The following is a 15742-nucleotide window of genomic DNA, read 5'->3' as shown; positions in this document are numbered from 1 at the left end:
TTCAGAGTTGTACTTCACAATGACAATCTTATGTCTCTTATTTTTCAAGTTCTCAGAAGATATTTCTCTGTTGTCCTTCTCCAACAATGCATTTGAGGTATAGTCAGGAGTATTTTAAGTCATAGTTACTAAAACAGCTTTTGGTCATAGTCACCCCAATAATACACAGAAGCATTAGATTTGCTGTGACAAAGTCCAGGTATTTGAGGTGTACCCATTAAGGTGGTGTGGGGATTATGGTCCCATTTTAAAAGATTGGATTTAAAAACACCCCCTTCTATTGAACAAATGTAAGTGTCTGAAGTATATACTACGATTAATCAAAAAAATTGTAGTATCAGTCCTCAACCTGAGGACTTTGCCAGGAAGCAAAGAAAAATGGAGGTCCTCAGGCAATAAAGAAATCAGAATCTTTCACCTATACTTTTCTGATTTGAAATTGATAATTCATGTATTAGCAGTCCACTAATAAATATTTGTTGAATCGTTAAAACAACTCTTTAATGCTTACTTCATTTTCTCCTAAAATATACCCCAAAAGCTATTTGATTGCAGTTTCTTTAAAAATTTGACTCACTCTCTGTGACGCAGAAATAGTGACCTAAATATAAGCCACAAAGTCCCAAGTTTCACCCTGCCCAGGTTCTAAGACCATTAAGGTAATTTGTGAAAACAAAGCACACAGACTGTTGTTTTGCAATTTCCCTGCTTCAGAACATGTCTTAAGCAACATGTGGGTTAGTGGTTTAATCATGATAGGGAGTTAGGTGTGTTCAATACTAACTCTTTATCCCATTCTTGTCCTACCTTTGACTTTTGAATTTGCTGGGTCATTTTGATTACTCATTAAATATCCTAGTGGCCCTAAGATTCCATAACACAGTAGATAATTGATTAAAAAAACAGAAGCAAAAGAAAAAACACTTGCTGCTACCTTACCACCTAAGATTTTTTTGAAGACCAAGTCATTTAACATAGATTGTGATAGGACTTCACATGTCTTTTAATATCTCCAGAAAATATTTTTCCTGGGTAGTAGAGAAGGTTAGAAAATTGCTTTTCCCATCTGTAGTTCTGAAGGAAAAGATTCCAATTTTACTGCAATTTTAAAATATTTCTTAGTGTTAATGATGGTAGAGTGCCTAGAGATCATAAATTGAGATTTTATGCAAATTGCTAGAGTGTAACACTTCTTAAAACTGCAGATGGTCTAGTCCACATGTGTCACCATGAATGTGAATGTTCTCTATTCTTTTATATCATTGTAGAAACATAATTTATAGCAAACACCACCCCCAACCTATTTGAAATTTCATACTTCTTTAAGATCAACAAACATTTCTTGTCATTAAACATTATTTAAATGCTAAGTCATATAATAAGTATGCTTTTTATTGATATTTCCTTTTATTCTCACCAGAACTCTATTACTATAGTAAGTGCAGGTACTATCATTCTTATGTTGTTGATCAAACTCCGGAATTGAATTAAATTTCTATTCACAGGTAAAGAAAGGGAGGCACTGAGGGTGTAAATGTTTCAGAAGAAATATATTTTTTCATGACTTTCAATTCCTGAAAAAATGAAACAAAAATATACTTAGGTCACTGCCTAAACCTAAGTCAGGCCTCTAGGGAATTACCCAACCTCAGAGCCCTCAGTGTTATTTTGAAAATACCAGTCTGATAATTCCTAAAAATATAATTGCTCTTAATATCTAGGAGAAGCAGCATATTAACCAGAATCTTAAGAGTATGTCTTTAATTCTATTATAGGACATAAACAATTTTTAAGTTGGTCAAGAGGCATGATATACTGTCAAACAGCACATAGCATGTAATTTAATATTCATTAAATGATTAGTGAAATTTGAACACTTAGAACTGGGCCTCAGGAAGGGGCAGCTCACAGGTATGAGGGAAGACTGAGAAATAAAGTCAGCTTGGTTTTTATCTAGAGAAGTTGCTCATTAAGAATATGGTGCCACTGCTTTTCAACCCAGGGATTTGATAAATGGAAATCTAGGTTGATTTTCTAACAAGCCTGTTTTAATAGAACTGGACTTTCAGACATTCCGCATGTCTTCCTTTGGTAAATCCCTAATTAACAAGAAAGCTTGAACTTTTTGCTTTTACTTTCTGGGTATCTCAGTTTTGACATTATAATAAAAATGCTAAACCCTTTAGTTTGATGAGAAAAGTCTCTCTCTAAGCCATATTAGCTCTATTCCAGGCCTATTAAATAGAGACTGGATGCTTCCTTTGAAGGTACCATTGATCCATTGGATCATCGCTAGACTAGCAATTATCAGTAGACAGCATTGCAGTCTGTAGCAGAAAAGACATCTAGTTAAGGCAGGGTTCTGTTTCATTGATTTTCATATTAATCAGGTCTTGACAACATAGTAATGTTTTAAAAAGTAACAATATGCGCAATCATTGAATCCTGAAGTCATATTCCTATTTATATGAATTTCATTCATACTGTTTTTTAAGTACATTGCATACATGCTTTAAGTAAGATTAATATTGTATAAAGTCTAGTTTATTGGGGTGCCTGGGTGACTTAGTCAGTTAAGGCTTCAGCTCAGGTCATGATCCCAGAGTCCTGGGATTAAGCCCCACATCGGGCTCCCTGCTTATCAGGGGCCTGCTTCTCCCTCTCCCCCTGCTTGTGCTCTCTCTGTCAAATAAATAAATAAAATCTTTTTTTAAAAAAGTAAGATTAGTATTGTATAAAGTCTAGTTTATTTCATCTCATAAAGTTTACTTAGAAGTATGAAACTGACTACCCTGAGTATTCTCTTCATTTTTTTAATATTAAAATACCCACATCTCAAGTTTTATTTCATTTATTGGCTCAGATATTTTCCTCCCTCTATCAGTGTGTTATACTAAAAAAAAAAATCCTTATTTTGAATCCTTATGGCACTAATGATAACTACAGGCATGTCCAAGTGTGAGATTTAGGAATCTACCTCATAGAAGATAGCAGATACAGAACAGGAGTTACCAAAGAATTACCATTTAAAAAAAAAAAAAAAAAGAAAAGAAAAAAAAAAAAAAAACTTTACCCATGTAGATGTGAAGCCATATCCCGACCAAAGGAGGAAGTGGCAGGTCACTGGGCTCAAACTTATCTGCTGTACATCACAGACAGACACAGTGCTGACAGCCTTCAGTTGTTTCTGTAACAGAAAGTGCACTTGCTTGGAGCAGTCTGAGTTCAAAATGCTGAAGAGAAAACCATCCAATGTTTCAGAGAAGGAAAAACATCAAAAACCAAAGGTAAGGTAATTTTATACACAAACAAAACCAAATCATTTAATAGGATAAACACATACACACACGCACTGTTCTTCTCTTGTCAGTCATAAATCAATTCAACTCTAGGGCCGAATGCCTCATGGCAAGTCTGAAAAATGTTGAATTGCAAACGTAGGTGTTAAATAATATCTAGACAATTATTTTCTCTGTAATTTTACCATATAGTGTATATTTGATCATTTACATTTGTAACTGAAGTTTGAGCTCAGATCCAACTTCACGGAAATCAATTTGGTGGTCTCTATTTTAAAGATTGATATTATGAAACATTCTTGAACGTTTTTAATGACGATAAAGTTGTCAATGTCTATTTGACTGAATGCATTTTATCCGTCATGTGTTCAGCTCTCATAATACGTTTAATTATGAGGAAATTGTAAAATAGAGATGTTTATACTAAATATTTGCTTTTTTCATTTTTTGTATTAAAATATGATAGCTTGTTGAAAAGATTATTTTTCCTAACTCTCGCTTGAACTAACACTTCACTAGAGAGAGGATTGGATTATATTTTAGGAAGTATCAAAACCCCGTATATTGATAGATTTGCCAAATTGGTTCTATTTAGAATGTTAGGCTATTTTTGTCTTAACAATAATTGCCACTTTTTTAAAAAGTACAGCATGAGATAACAAAATTCAGATTCTACTGTAGAACTCTAAATTAGTTTCATTAATAAAGTGAAAGAAACTATGAAATACTGGGTTCAAAGCTTTTCTCCAATACTTGTACATTTCTTGAGTTCCCTAGATAAATAATATTTTTGATCTACTTGTGAATAAACTATAGCTGAGGTCAGGCGTCTTTTCAGAGGACTGACTTATTATCTATTATTGGTCTTTATTTGCTTGGTACCCATTTGGAGAGAAAGAATTTGGGAATTGATTGTGAACTCCTGAATTGATGTGGCATTGAACAATGGTCAATATTTTATAAGTCTTTGCAAGTTACTATACAACCTGTTTGAAGGAAACTAAAAAATAAATGATTTCTGATCTTTAAAAACTTAGGCAGCCATCTTAGTTAAAAATACAGCTGGATAATGTATCATGATTTCTGTCTTTTCCCCTAATATAATAAAAATTCATAGCAACGTTTCCCAAACAGAAAAAAAATTCTAAAAGCATCATTTTTATGTTTAAGATTAATTTTATATAGAATTTACTCAATTAAAATGTAACTAATGTTGAGTTGACAATACTAGGTTTTAGGGAGATCGTAAAGGTTTTTAAAACTAAACGAGAATTCTCTAGCAATAAAAAGAATAGTTCAGCCACACTGTTATCATCAAAGAGACGAAGGCAGTATTTAAAACAAAGAAGAGAAATCCCCTTGTGGCTCAGTAGTTGAGCACCTGCCTTTGGCCCAGGGCATGATCCTGTAATCACAGGATTGAGTCCCACATCGGCATCTTGCATGGAGCCTGCTTCTCCTTCTGCCTATGTCTCTGCCTCTCTCTATCTGTGTCTCTCATGAATAAATAAGTAAAACTTAAAAAAAAAAATGAGGGACCTATTACTGAATTATCTAGTTTATGTTAACTCTTGTGTGTTATAGTTTAGGTGACCTAGTACCCAATTCAAATGGTGAATGCATAGTATACCTAATATCACCTCAGTTAAAAAATATGGAACTATTCATTTGGAAAGGAAACCAATGGAGAAGGACTTTGTTATCAGTATTTTTAAGTAGGTCCTATAATTGTGAGAAAGTTCAAAACATTCATGGATATAAAATATAACAATAGATATTATGAGTCTACATACAAAATGATTATTCTCTTAAAGTCACAAGACTTATCAATAGCATGTCTGTGACTCAAAAAAAATAATGAAAACACATGTTAAAATACAGTTTTACCATCTTTAATTGTATCATGAACATGTCATCTTTTTCACTCTTTATACCTATTTCTCCATTTTTGGTATGGGATCTTTCCTTCAGATAGCTCATAAATAGGACTCATATTTTTACTCATATTTGTTATATGGGATTCATAGTGTAAGTTAAGGGAGTAAGACCAAAAATGTATAAGAGAAACTAGGAAAGCCTTGGAAAGTTACTACAAAAGAAACCCATTATGTATACCGGAATGTTAATAAGTTCCAACAAGTTTAATTTGTGTCTCAGGACTCTCTGTGGTGTATATAAGAAAATTCCAAATTAATAAAGAAATTTGATGAATAGTGGCTAAGGAGTCTACATTTAGATTAATCATTGAAAAATAGCTTTACTTGACATACACGCAAGGTTCTGTACTTTGCTTTTTGAAGTTTGTCTCTGCCTCCTCATCACTAGTACCCACTACTGATAGTGATTTTTTAAAATTTTAGGCATATCTAGGATTCAGATTTGAAAAGATATGACCTCATTACATTCTATAAATGCTTAAATTATAGGACATAATTTTCTGTGACTTTTTCTAACTGAAATGTTTTATTTTATTTTCTCTATTAATTGTGAGCTTTTTGTTTTTTGGTTTTTAATTTTTTTATTTTTTTTAATTGTGAGCTTTTTGTACACTAATTTATTCAATATTTCTAACAACTCTGTGAATCGCTCTTACTTAGCTACATAGATGGGAAGGCATAGAGGTTAATTAACTTGAGCAAAGATACACAGTCAGATGAAAAATAAAACTGTGTGATGTGACATACATATGTCAATTTCCAGTACTCCTGGTCTTCATTATTAATGCTGTCATTACTAGCATAGGGACTATAGTGTAGATATTACTCCTACTTCTGTCTTAATTACCAAATACATTTTTTTTAAGATTTTATTTATTCATTCATGTGAGGCAGAGACACAGGCAGAGGGAGAAGCAGGCTCCATGCAGGGAGCCTGATGTTGGACTGGATCCTGGGTCTCCAGGATCATGCCCTGGGCTGAAGGCGGCGCTAAACCGCTGAGCCACCGAGGCTGCCCTACCAAATACATTTTATGGAAACCAGGGAGAGCATATGTTTAAGAGCCTCCTTAGGTTGGAAAGGAATTTAGAAGTCCTCTATTCTTGTCTCTGATTAGGTACAAGAATTCCACCAACAAAATCCCTCCAGGTGTCCACTTCAGTGTAAATACTCAGAACTATAAAACAAAAACAGCTTTTAAAATGTTCAAATTGTCAAAAAAATCATGACCTAATATTGAGATTATTAAGTATAACCATATATCTCCCTCCTGCATCTAGCATACCACCTTCAATGTAGTAGGCCCCTGATAAATATTTATAAAGTGAATGGAGTTCCTTGTGTCTACTCTATGTATCCTGGTTCAAGTATGGACACTCATTAGCACAGTGTACTTTCATTTTTCTTGGCACTAAATCTGTTAGTGTGTACATCCAAAAGTTTGTATGTATGTATATAAATGCAACTGTAATTCATTTTTAAGTTTTATTTTAAGGACTGCAATATAACAAATGTTATATAAGAATCTCTAGAGATGCCCACCATTACATAACCATAGACCTTTGTTCCAGCTCAGGGAATATGGTAGACTTCAAAAATAAAAAAAGGAATAGATAAATGAAACTTTGGAACTGTAATTAGAACAACTTGGCCTTTATTCGGCTGGGATTAATGATCTGTGTTAATAAATTTTAACAGGATTTTTTTTTTTTTTTAAAGTAAAGGAGATTCAAACACCACTGTTATTTTAAAGGGAAACACTGGAATAATGGCAGTTCTGTTCTGGAAATAGCATTTTTTTTCTTTTATTTTTTAAATCTAAAATACATACTAAATGAGACACCATTAGTGTCACAGATGCTAATTTTCACTAGCAATGACTGAAGTGGCATTCTTTCCCATTTGCATTTGATCCTCGCAATGATGAGAGGTGATGAGTTGATTATGAGCTGTTTTCACTGCACTGCCCGCTGTGCAAATTTATGCTCCTAGACAAGGATGACACATAGTTGTGGCATTAAAGAGCTTTCTTCATTGCTTTTCCTATCAAGACTGCTGAGATACATTTTAACTCTTACCTAACCAGGTGTAAGAAAAGGGAAGAGATGTTTACATACATAGGTGCTTACTTAAGGCCAGACACTAACAAGTTACAAGACACTAACACTCAGGGTTTATGACCTTCTCCCTGCAATTTATTTGAAAGAAAACAGTCCTATAGATGTGAAATATTTTGCTCAAGGTATCATAGCTAGTAAAAAAAAAAAAAAAAAAAAAAGGAAAGAAGAAGAAGAAAATTTTTTTTGATTCAAGATTATAAAGGAGGGATGCCTGGGTGGCTTAGTGGTTGAGCGGCTGCCTTCAGCTCAGGGCGTGATCCCAGGATCCAGGACCGAGTCCCACAACAAGCTCCTTGTGAGGAGCCTGCTTCTCCCTCTGCCTGTGTCTCTGCTTCTCTCTCTGTGTGTCTCTCATGAATAAATAAATAAGATTTTATTTATTTATTTAAATAAAATCTTAAAAAAAAGATTATAGGGGATAGCTTTCCTTCTTCTTAAACTTGTGGATTTCCCCCCATTACTTCTTTTTGTTTCTTCATCTGGTGTGTGATTTCAGACTTTAATTTAGATGAATTCAGTCAAATGTTCTGGCTTTTCAAACCAAGTGGCCCCAAATAAGATATGTGATACACAATGTAGGTAATATTTTAAATTCACAGTTTCCACTTAAAAAATGATGGCTGTCAATAATGGTTGTTATTCCCCTCCACACCCAAAAAAGAAATCTCCCCAAAAGTTCTCTTATTAATGTATTTAGCATTTATGCCACATTTATTTTCTGAGAAATAGTTAAAATAAATTATGATCCAAAACTAAAACAAAACAAGTCAGGAGGAAACAGAGCATAGATCGTGTTAAAAGGTATTGTAGGGCCCAAAGTCAAGTTGAACATGATTCTAAGTGCTTGCTGCTCTGTGTAGTCATACGGACCAGCAGTTCTGACATTTTAGGAGCTGTTACAAGTGCTGACTTCCTGGCCTTAAATCAGAATATATATTGTAACAAGATACCTGGAAGTTTTGTAAGCACTTTAAAGTTTGGAAATGGTGTTCACATCCCAGCCTAGGTTGCACATTTGAACCATGGAATAACTTTAAGGGAATATAAGGGAAGGGAAAAGAAATGGGTAGGAAATATCAGAAAGGGAGACAGAACATAAAGACTCCTAACTCTGGGAAACGAACTAGGGGTGGTGGAAAGGGAGGAGGGCAGGGGGTGGGGGTGAATGGGTGACGGGCACTGAGGGGGGCACTTGACGGGATGAGCACTGGGTGTTATTCTGTATGTTGGTAAATTGAACACCAATAAAAAATTTATTATAAAAAAAAAGAAATACTAATGATTGGATTCCATCTTCAAATATTTTGATTACTTAATACAGAATGTGCCTGAGCATCAAGAATTTTTAGTTACCCAATCTAGAAATTTTTTTATTAACCTTTTCAAAAGACTTAGAAGGTCATTCATTCATTCATTCATTCTTCAATACAATAAATTTATCTATTGAGTGCTTACTGTAGACAGTATAGACCATATGCTGGGAATACAGTGGTGAATAAAACAAAGATCCCTGTCCTCAAAGAATTGACTTAGTGGGGATAACATACAAAAAGCAAGCTAAGTATGTTAAATATACAGAGTGCTAGGTAATGATAAGTGCTGAATGGGACATTTGAAAAAGGACCTGAAGGAACTGAAGAAGCTGGCCATGAGTTTGCCTGATGAAATTATATTCCAGGAAGAAGGGAGGGCAAGCCCCAAATCCTTGAGACCAGAGTGCCCCTAGTGTGTTTGAGAAAACAGAGGAACAGAATGCACAGGGAAAGAGTGTTCGTTCACAAAGAGTAGGATCACAGAGTGCTTCCAGGTCATTATAAGGATTTGGGCTAGTATTGAAAAAAATTCGAGAAAAAAAGAATCTGGGTTACATTTTAGTGGATTTATTCAGTCTTTTGTTTTTCAAATACACTGAAAGGACTTAGAAAATAGAGAAGAGATCAGTTAGGGGGCTCTTACAGAAACTAAGAAAAGAGATAGCGGTGGCTTCAACAAAGGGAGCAACAGGGTGGATATTGAGAAGATGGTAATTTGGGATCTATTTGTACATATTGCATCCAGTTGAATATGTACAGGAAACTTAGCCATACCACATGTTGTGAAAAGATGGTGAACAGAAAGGCTGCCACTGCCCTGTACTGTTCTTGCTTCTAATTGGTGCCCACATTCCCACAAGAAATGCCTATATTTCTCTGTCACAGCCACCAGAAATTCACCCCAAAATTGACATGCCACTTCCCCAAATTTTCTGCTCATTCTCCAAACTACATTTTTCTTTTGAATTTAATTTTCATTTTCAGAGCACCTCAAATCAGGAGAGATGAACTAATAATTTGCTCATTTCATTATGCTTAATTGTTTGAAAGAGTTAAATAATTTTAGCCTTGAAAATTTTCTCCAAAGCACTAATTCATTCTAGCTTTCCCATTTTATAGAATATGAATATATAATCAAGTTGTATTGCAAGCAAATAGAAAAAAAAAAAAAAAAGGTGGTGCCAAATAGGTGGGCTAAACTTGAAAAGAACAGTGTCCATACAGTATATAGAAAATTCAGGGGACAAATGACAGGGAGAATGACACAAGTGTAGCCTCCCTTTCTTTGGAAATTTGGATATTATATCCTACAGGAAGAGTATCAAGTCACTACTTTGACTACCAATGCACTGGATTTGTTAAAAATCAATTTAATGAGACACATCTCTTTAATCTTTCCTTGCCTTACTTGGAGACAAATGGCTTCATTATCCCTGAAGATTGTGGGTTTTTTTCTAATGAAATTAACTCCATACTCTACACATCTAAGTTTCCAAATTTAGCATTACCAAACTGATCCATTTCTCTTCCTTTCTACTGTTAAGGATTTAGGTGAACTTTTAGAAACAAGACATTCATAATTAGCTTCTTAGCAGAGAACAAAAATGTCCTACATTAAGATTTGATTAATAAAAATAGAAGAGATTTTTAAGCTGTCTCTAGAGGTAGACAAAGTGATTCTTTTATACATAGAGAGAGCCATTTGTCAGCACAGCTGGCTGTGTCTACTTTCTCCCCTGTGATGAGCTTTAGAAGTTTTCACCTCACCTGCAGTAGTTTGCTAGGGCTTCCATAACAAAATACAACAGGCTGGGTGGCCTAAAAAACAGAAATGTATTGTCTCACAACTCTGGATGTTGGAAGTCCAAGATCAGGGCTCCTGTGGGTTTTGTTTCCTCTGAGGGTCATGAGGGGAGAATCTGTTCCAGGCCTCTCTCATTGGCTTACAGATGGCCACTCATCGCTCCTCTTCACTTAGTCATCCCTCTGTCCATGTACACCCCTAGTGTCTCCCTTTATGTGTCCAAATCTCATCTTCTAAGGACATCTCATTTTCTAAGGACAACAGTAGAATTGGGTTAGGACCTACCCTAACAGCCCCATTTTAACATAATTACCTCTTTAAAGTCCCTATCTCCAAATATAGTCATTCTGAGGTGCCAGGGATTAGGTCTCGAGCATACAAATTTGGGGAAAATAAAAATTCAGTTCATGATACAGTCCATGAAGTTCTACTAATTGAAAGTGAGGATTTGATTATCAGCTGTTTCCTTACTTCCAATTACTTTAGATCCCTCTTCACTTCCAGTTGACCAGTATCCTCATTCTGCCTGCCCCACTCACCTCACTACAGTGGCTCCCTTTTACCCACACTGTCCAGTCTTTTTCCTTGTTCTTTCCTTCCATCCAAACTTACCTGCTACATCCCACTAGGACTCTATTAAGAATCATTTGAAAATGAAAGTAAAACATCTGTTCTACCCCCTTGGATAGTGGCTTTCTGGCTATACATTAACATCATCTACTGAGCTGGACTGTTAAACCCACAACAAAGCCTCCACCACTTAGCCCAAAGTAGTATTTTTGAGGTCATTCTGGCAGAGCAATGGAAACCATGAGCTGAAGTCATATAGACTTGGTTTTGAGGTCCTGTTTTGATATTTCCTAACTAGGACACCTTGAACCTTTTATTAAAAACTCCTCTTGAGTCTTGGTATGCTTATCTGAAGAAGGAGTATATTAAAGCATGTCATGTAGGGTTGAATGTGAGGATTTAGTTGAATTACCATATGGAAATTTTCTAGCACATAGTACATATGCCATTAATAATCTCACCCTCCTTTCTGTTTTCACAGTGCCTGTTCCACACCTCTGTTGTTTCTTATAACACAGTTTATTCCAATATGCCCTCCCTACCAGAGTTACCATCAAGAACAGGGGATGTACCTTATGCATATTTACATCCCTGAAGTTTTTGTTGGGGAACAAGGGGGACTAAACTCAGTCTGTCTGATTTTCAGACTTCATGTGGTTCCTATTAAACTTTGGCTATTGCCAAAAACATTCATAATGTAGAACACAGTCGTGATTTCTCAATGTGTGTACAATGAGTGTGGAATGACTAATGGATAATATTAGTCATCTAAAGAAGTACCCTACTCCAGGACATAGTTTACAAATGGGTAGCTGACAAAGATCTGGGCAACACCCACATAAAGCAATGTAACCATTTTTAGAATCAGAATATAATGAAACAAAACAATAATCAGACATTGTAATTTAATATGATTGAAGTTAAAAAAAAAAATAGCAAAGGGGCTTTCTTTGCCGGAAGCCTAGAAAGGAGTAGGAGAGTAGAAATGTGCCTATCGGTACATCAGCTGAAGCAAATAATCCCATTTGGCTCAGCAGACTTGCTCACTTAGGTAAGATAAGTAATTCAGGCTTTGTAACTTCATGTCTGTAGCCCTTGATATCACCTACTCAGTGTGGCTTTACTACACTAACGAAACAAACTTCCAACAACAATCTCATGTCTCATATAACGTTTCCTCCAAGGGAGAAAACTCTTTAATAAGTCAACAAGAAAATGCATTCTTCCTGACAGTTGAATTTCTCATACCTAACCAATACTTGGCATTGCCATTTTTGGTATCTTATTAGTTTCATTTATGAGTCAGTCCCTCAGAGATTGTTTATTTCAGAAATCTTGAAAAATAAAGTTTCTGTACCTGATGAAGTGAGGGCCTGACAATGGACACGGAGACATGACCAAGGAACTGGCTTCCTAGAAAGGATGAGCCAGAATTACCATCTGGCCCCACCTTTTCTCTACATATATACAATGAAGACAATTAAATATAAATAATGAAGTTTCCTTTCTATAGGTTTCATAATTTAAATAATTTAAATTCTTAAAATAAGATTTAAGGCCAGTTTACCTTATAGTAAATCCTATTTTATTATACATATAGTGATATGTCTAGGCATTAATCCGGATATTTGGTAAATTTTTTTTCTGAATATTTCATATGGTTACAGCAATGTGCAACCTTAAATTTTTAATTAAGTAAAAGTAACAAAATGAGTAATTAAATATATAAATTTTATAATGCTTATGGGAATATGGTCTTTATATTGCTAGTTATTATATAGCCATCATCTTCTAAGTTAGGCCATCTACGTTTCAAGCTACTTTAAGATTACGAATATCTCACTATAATTATTTATGAATTTTAAAGCAGCCATTACCTATAAAACAAATAATTATAGTGTATTTGTAATTTTAAAAAAGAAAATTCCTTCCAAGATAAATGTTCTACAGTTGTCAGACATTAGTTTATGAATTAGCATCAACTGAGTTCATTTCTACTACTGCTGTTACATTTCAACATCACTATTAACCCCTCAATCTAATGAAGTATTTATATAGACAAATCCAAATTTGCTGAAAGGAGAATGTAACTGTTAATAAGGAAGTTATAGAACCCTAACGTCTCTTCCAAATATCCTAACATGAACTTACTACTATTTTTTTCCACCCATTCTTTCCTTGTTTGGGATTACATACTGTATATTTGCCCCACATAAACATGTCTGTTCTTACTAAGGAAAAAACGTTTAAACTCCTAACCATAGTGGCAGCGGGTGCTGCCTGAGATGGGAATGTTTATAAGCTTTATGATATTAACTGCAGCACTCAACCTCAGGTGGCATAAAGCATGCAAAAAAGAACTTTCTGTCAGTTTTATTATTTCTAAAAAGGTTCCCCTTGAAGCAGAAGAGTGACCTTGCTCTGCTGAGCTGACATATGCCACTGGATTAATGGTCGAGCTCTGCTGGAGGGAAGCTCACGGAAACATTACAACTCCAGAAGCTGGGCTGGCGGTGACCATTAATCAGGGGGACCAAAATCATGCATCAAACATACTCATTTAAAAGTAGTAAAAATGACTTAAAAAAAACTTTTTGAGAATTAGCTTATTGTTTGTCATTACTTGTGTTCAAGGAGATCACTGCATGACTAAAATATCCCTTGAGGAGACCTTTAGAAAGGTTATTATGTACCCGGAGGCCATGTGAATGCAGAGGACATTTAATGGAAGTAACTGAGTTTTTGTTCCAGAGAATTTGATGGGGAAGTTTATTCAATGGATTCTATTTCCCAACTTAATTTTCACTCCTTTATTTTAACAATGATTTCAAAACAATGAATATTTGTTTTGTGAGGATTTTATTTTTTAAAATGGAATAACTGGATTTAGTGGTATAAACATTTGATGGGTAAATATGTTAGGAAATTATTCAGGAACCTAAAGTTTAGTCAACATTCAACTATTAAGTCTGTTAAAAATTATCTTAACAGACTTAAAAGTACATGCTTCCATCATGTGTCAGCTACTTAAACATTTCCAAGACTTGTCCTATCTCCAGTTGTTGAAAAAGAAAAAAAGGGTTAATGATGCTACATATAGTACATATATAGTACATATGGTATAATTTCATTAAAAGATAGAATAGAGGAACAAGGCATTTGTTAAGAAAACCAGAATTTTGATACTTAAGATTATGGTCAATATAGGAAAGCTTGTTATGATTAGTACTTGAAAGTTATTCTTCTCTGGGGAACCTGGGTGGCTCAGTTGGTTAACCATCCAGCTCTTGATCTCAGCTCAGGTCTTGATCTCAAGGTTGTGAGTTCAAGCCCCTCATTGGGCACGGAGTCTACTTTAAGAAAAAAAAAAAGTAAAAAAAAAAAAATTCTTCTCCTAAATAACTGTTGCCTTCTTCTACCATCCTAGTCACTATTATCTTCTTCTGTTAGCCATACCATACACAGAAGGAATATTTATACAGATATATATATATTCTATAAGGGTTATTTATAGTTTATTTGCAAAATTACTTGTTTTTGAAGTTTAGTTATAGGATGAAATAGTTGATAATTATGCATCAATGGTTAAAATATTTAATACTTGGTTATAGGTAGGAAAAACTTAATATGCATATAATAGAAAGCTAATATCTAAATTTATGGAAGGATAATGCATATTTTTATAACTTGAAATTTGAATCATTTATCTTTTTTTTTTTTAATTTTATTTATTTACTCATGAGAGACACAGAGAGAGAGAGAGGTAGAGACAAAGGTAGAGGGAGAAGCAGGCTCCATACAGGGGGCCCCATGTGGAACTCGATTCCGGTCTCCAGGATCAGGCCCTGGGCTGAAGGCGGTGCTAAACCGCTGAGCCACCCTGGCTGCCCTGAATCATTTATCTTTGATACCATCTTCTCTCTCTCTCTCTCTCTCTCTCTCTCTCTCAAGGTACTTAGAAAACAAAATTAGTAATGAGAAATTTGCTCAGGCAAGTTACTTTAAACTTAGAGTAGGAATGGTAAATACATCAAATATGTTACCTGTAATTCCTTATTCTCCTCACCATCTTCCCTAAAACACACACTATCTTCTGTAACCATTGTTGACACAGTTAATCATGACCTCTTTACCCTAAAATTGGCTTCAGAACCCTTCTCCGTATAGCTCCTTATTAAGTTTTTAACAAACTATCTGTGCTGGAGATGGAATAAATCCTAGTGAAATATTCTTGTATCGGATACACAACACTAATAGTGACCAAAATTATGTTCACTAGAAACAACTTGTCTCTTCCTTGAAGAGCTCAGTAAGTAATAGACACATTTGTGTCCTCTACTGTTCCATTTAATATACAGTATGTGTATTTTTTTTGTTGTCTTCATCTTTTTGTTACTTTATCAAAGTTTTAGCAATCACCATCTTTGGGCTTGGAGATTTCTAAGGGTCCCTCAGTTAACAACTGTATAATCTCTTAGGGTAAATAATTTTTTAGGCAAATTCAAACTGTATTGATTTCAGCTGATTTAAAAATTTCTCATCATTTTAACACATCTTTCTTTAGACTGACTATAAATAATTAAGGTACAGGCATATGTATACAAAATGTCTTTCATGTACTATGTAGTCAGTGAAAATAAGTATTCATAAATGGATGAATATAGATTTCCAGGTTAACATCTATTATGCATTATTAAGT

The 15742-nt window shown here is 34.6% G+C and overlaps 2 protein-coding genes across 28 annotated transcripts in view; one reads left to right on the top strand and one right to left on the bottom strand.

Annotated features, from left to right (window-relative positions):
• LOC144301748 (uncharacterized) overlaps positions 1 to 15742 on the bottom strand; it is a 355630-nt gene that overhangs the window by 195875 nt on the left and 144013 nt on the right. For 21 of the 22 annotated variants that reach the window (XR_013368525.1, XR_013368524.1, XR_013368530.1 and 18 more), the window contains one exon: positions 3074 to 3233. Coding sequence is in view for 4 of the 22 variants with exons in the window: in XM_077878820.1 (XP_077734946.1) it covers positions 3074 to 3233 (160 nt within the window). In the remaining 18 variants the exon portion in view is untranslated. Of the gene's footprint in view, positions 1 to 1390; positions 1575 to 3073; positions 3234 to 15742 lie in introns of those variants that run through there. The other variant, XR_013368520.1, reaches the window with a different exon arrangement.
• The window catches only part of SAMSN1 (SAM domain, SH3 domain and nuclear localization signals 1), a 268791-nt gene that overhangs the window by 217843 nt on the left and 35206 nt on the right, over positions 1 to 15742 (top strand). Inside the window, exon 1 of one of the 6 annotated variants that reach the window (XM_077878809.1) lies at positions 3104 to 3287. The exons of the other annotated variants lie outside the window; for them this stretch is intronic. Coding sequence (XP_077734935.1) covers positions 3231 to 3287 — 57 coding nt within the window. The 5' untranslated portion in view covers positions 3104 to 3230. Of the gene's footprint in view, positions 1 to 3103; positions 3288 to 15742 lie in introns of those variants that run through there. 6 annotated transcript variants of the gene reach the window in all.

The sequence above is a fragment of the Canis aureus genome, chromosome 30 (assembly GCF_053574225.1).
Source record: "Canis aureus isolate CA01 chromosome 30, VMU_Caureus_v.1.0, whole genome shotgun sequence".
Lineage (NCBI taxonomy): Eukaryota > Metazoa > Chordata > Mammalia > Carnivora > Canidae > Canis > Canis aureus.
The sequence above is the reverse complement of the archived record's forward strand: the minus strand, read 5'-3'. Positions and strand labels throughout refer to the sequence as shown.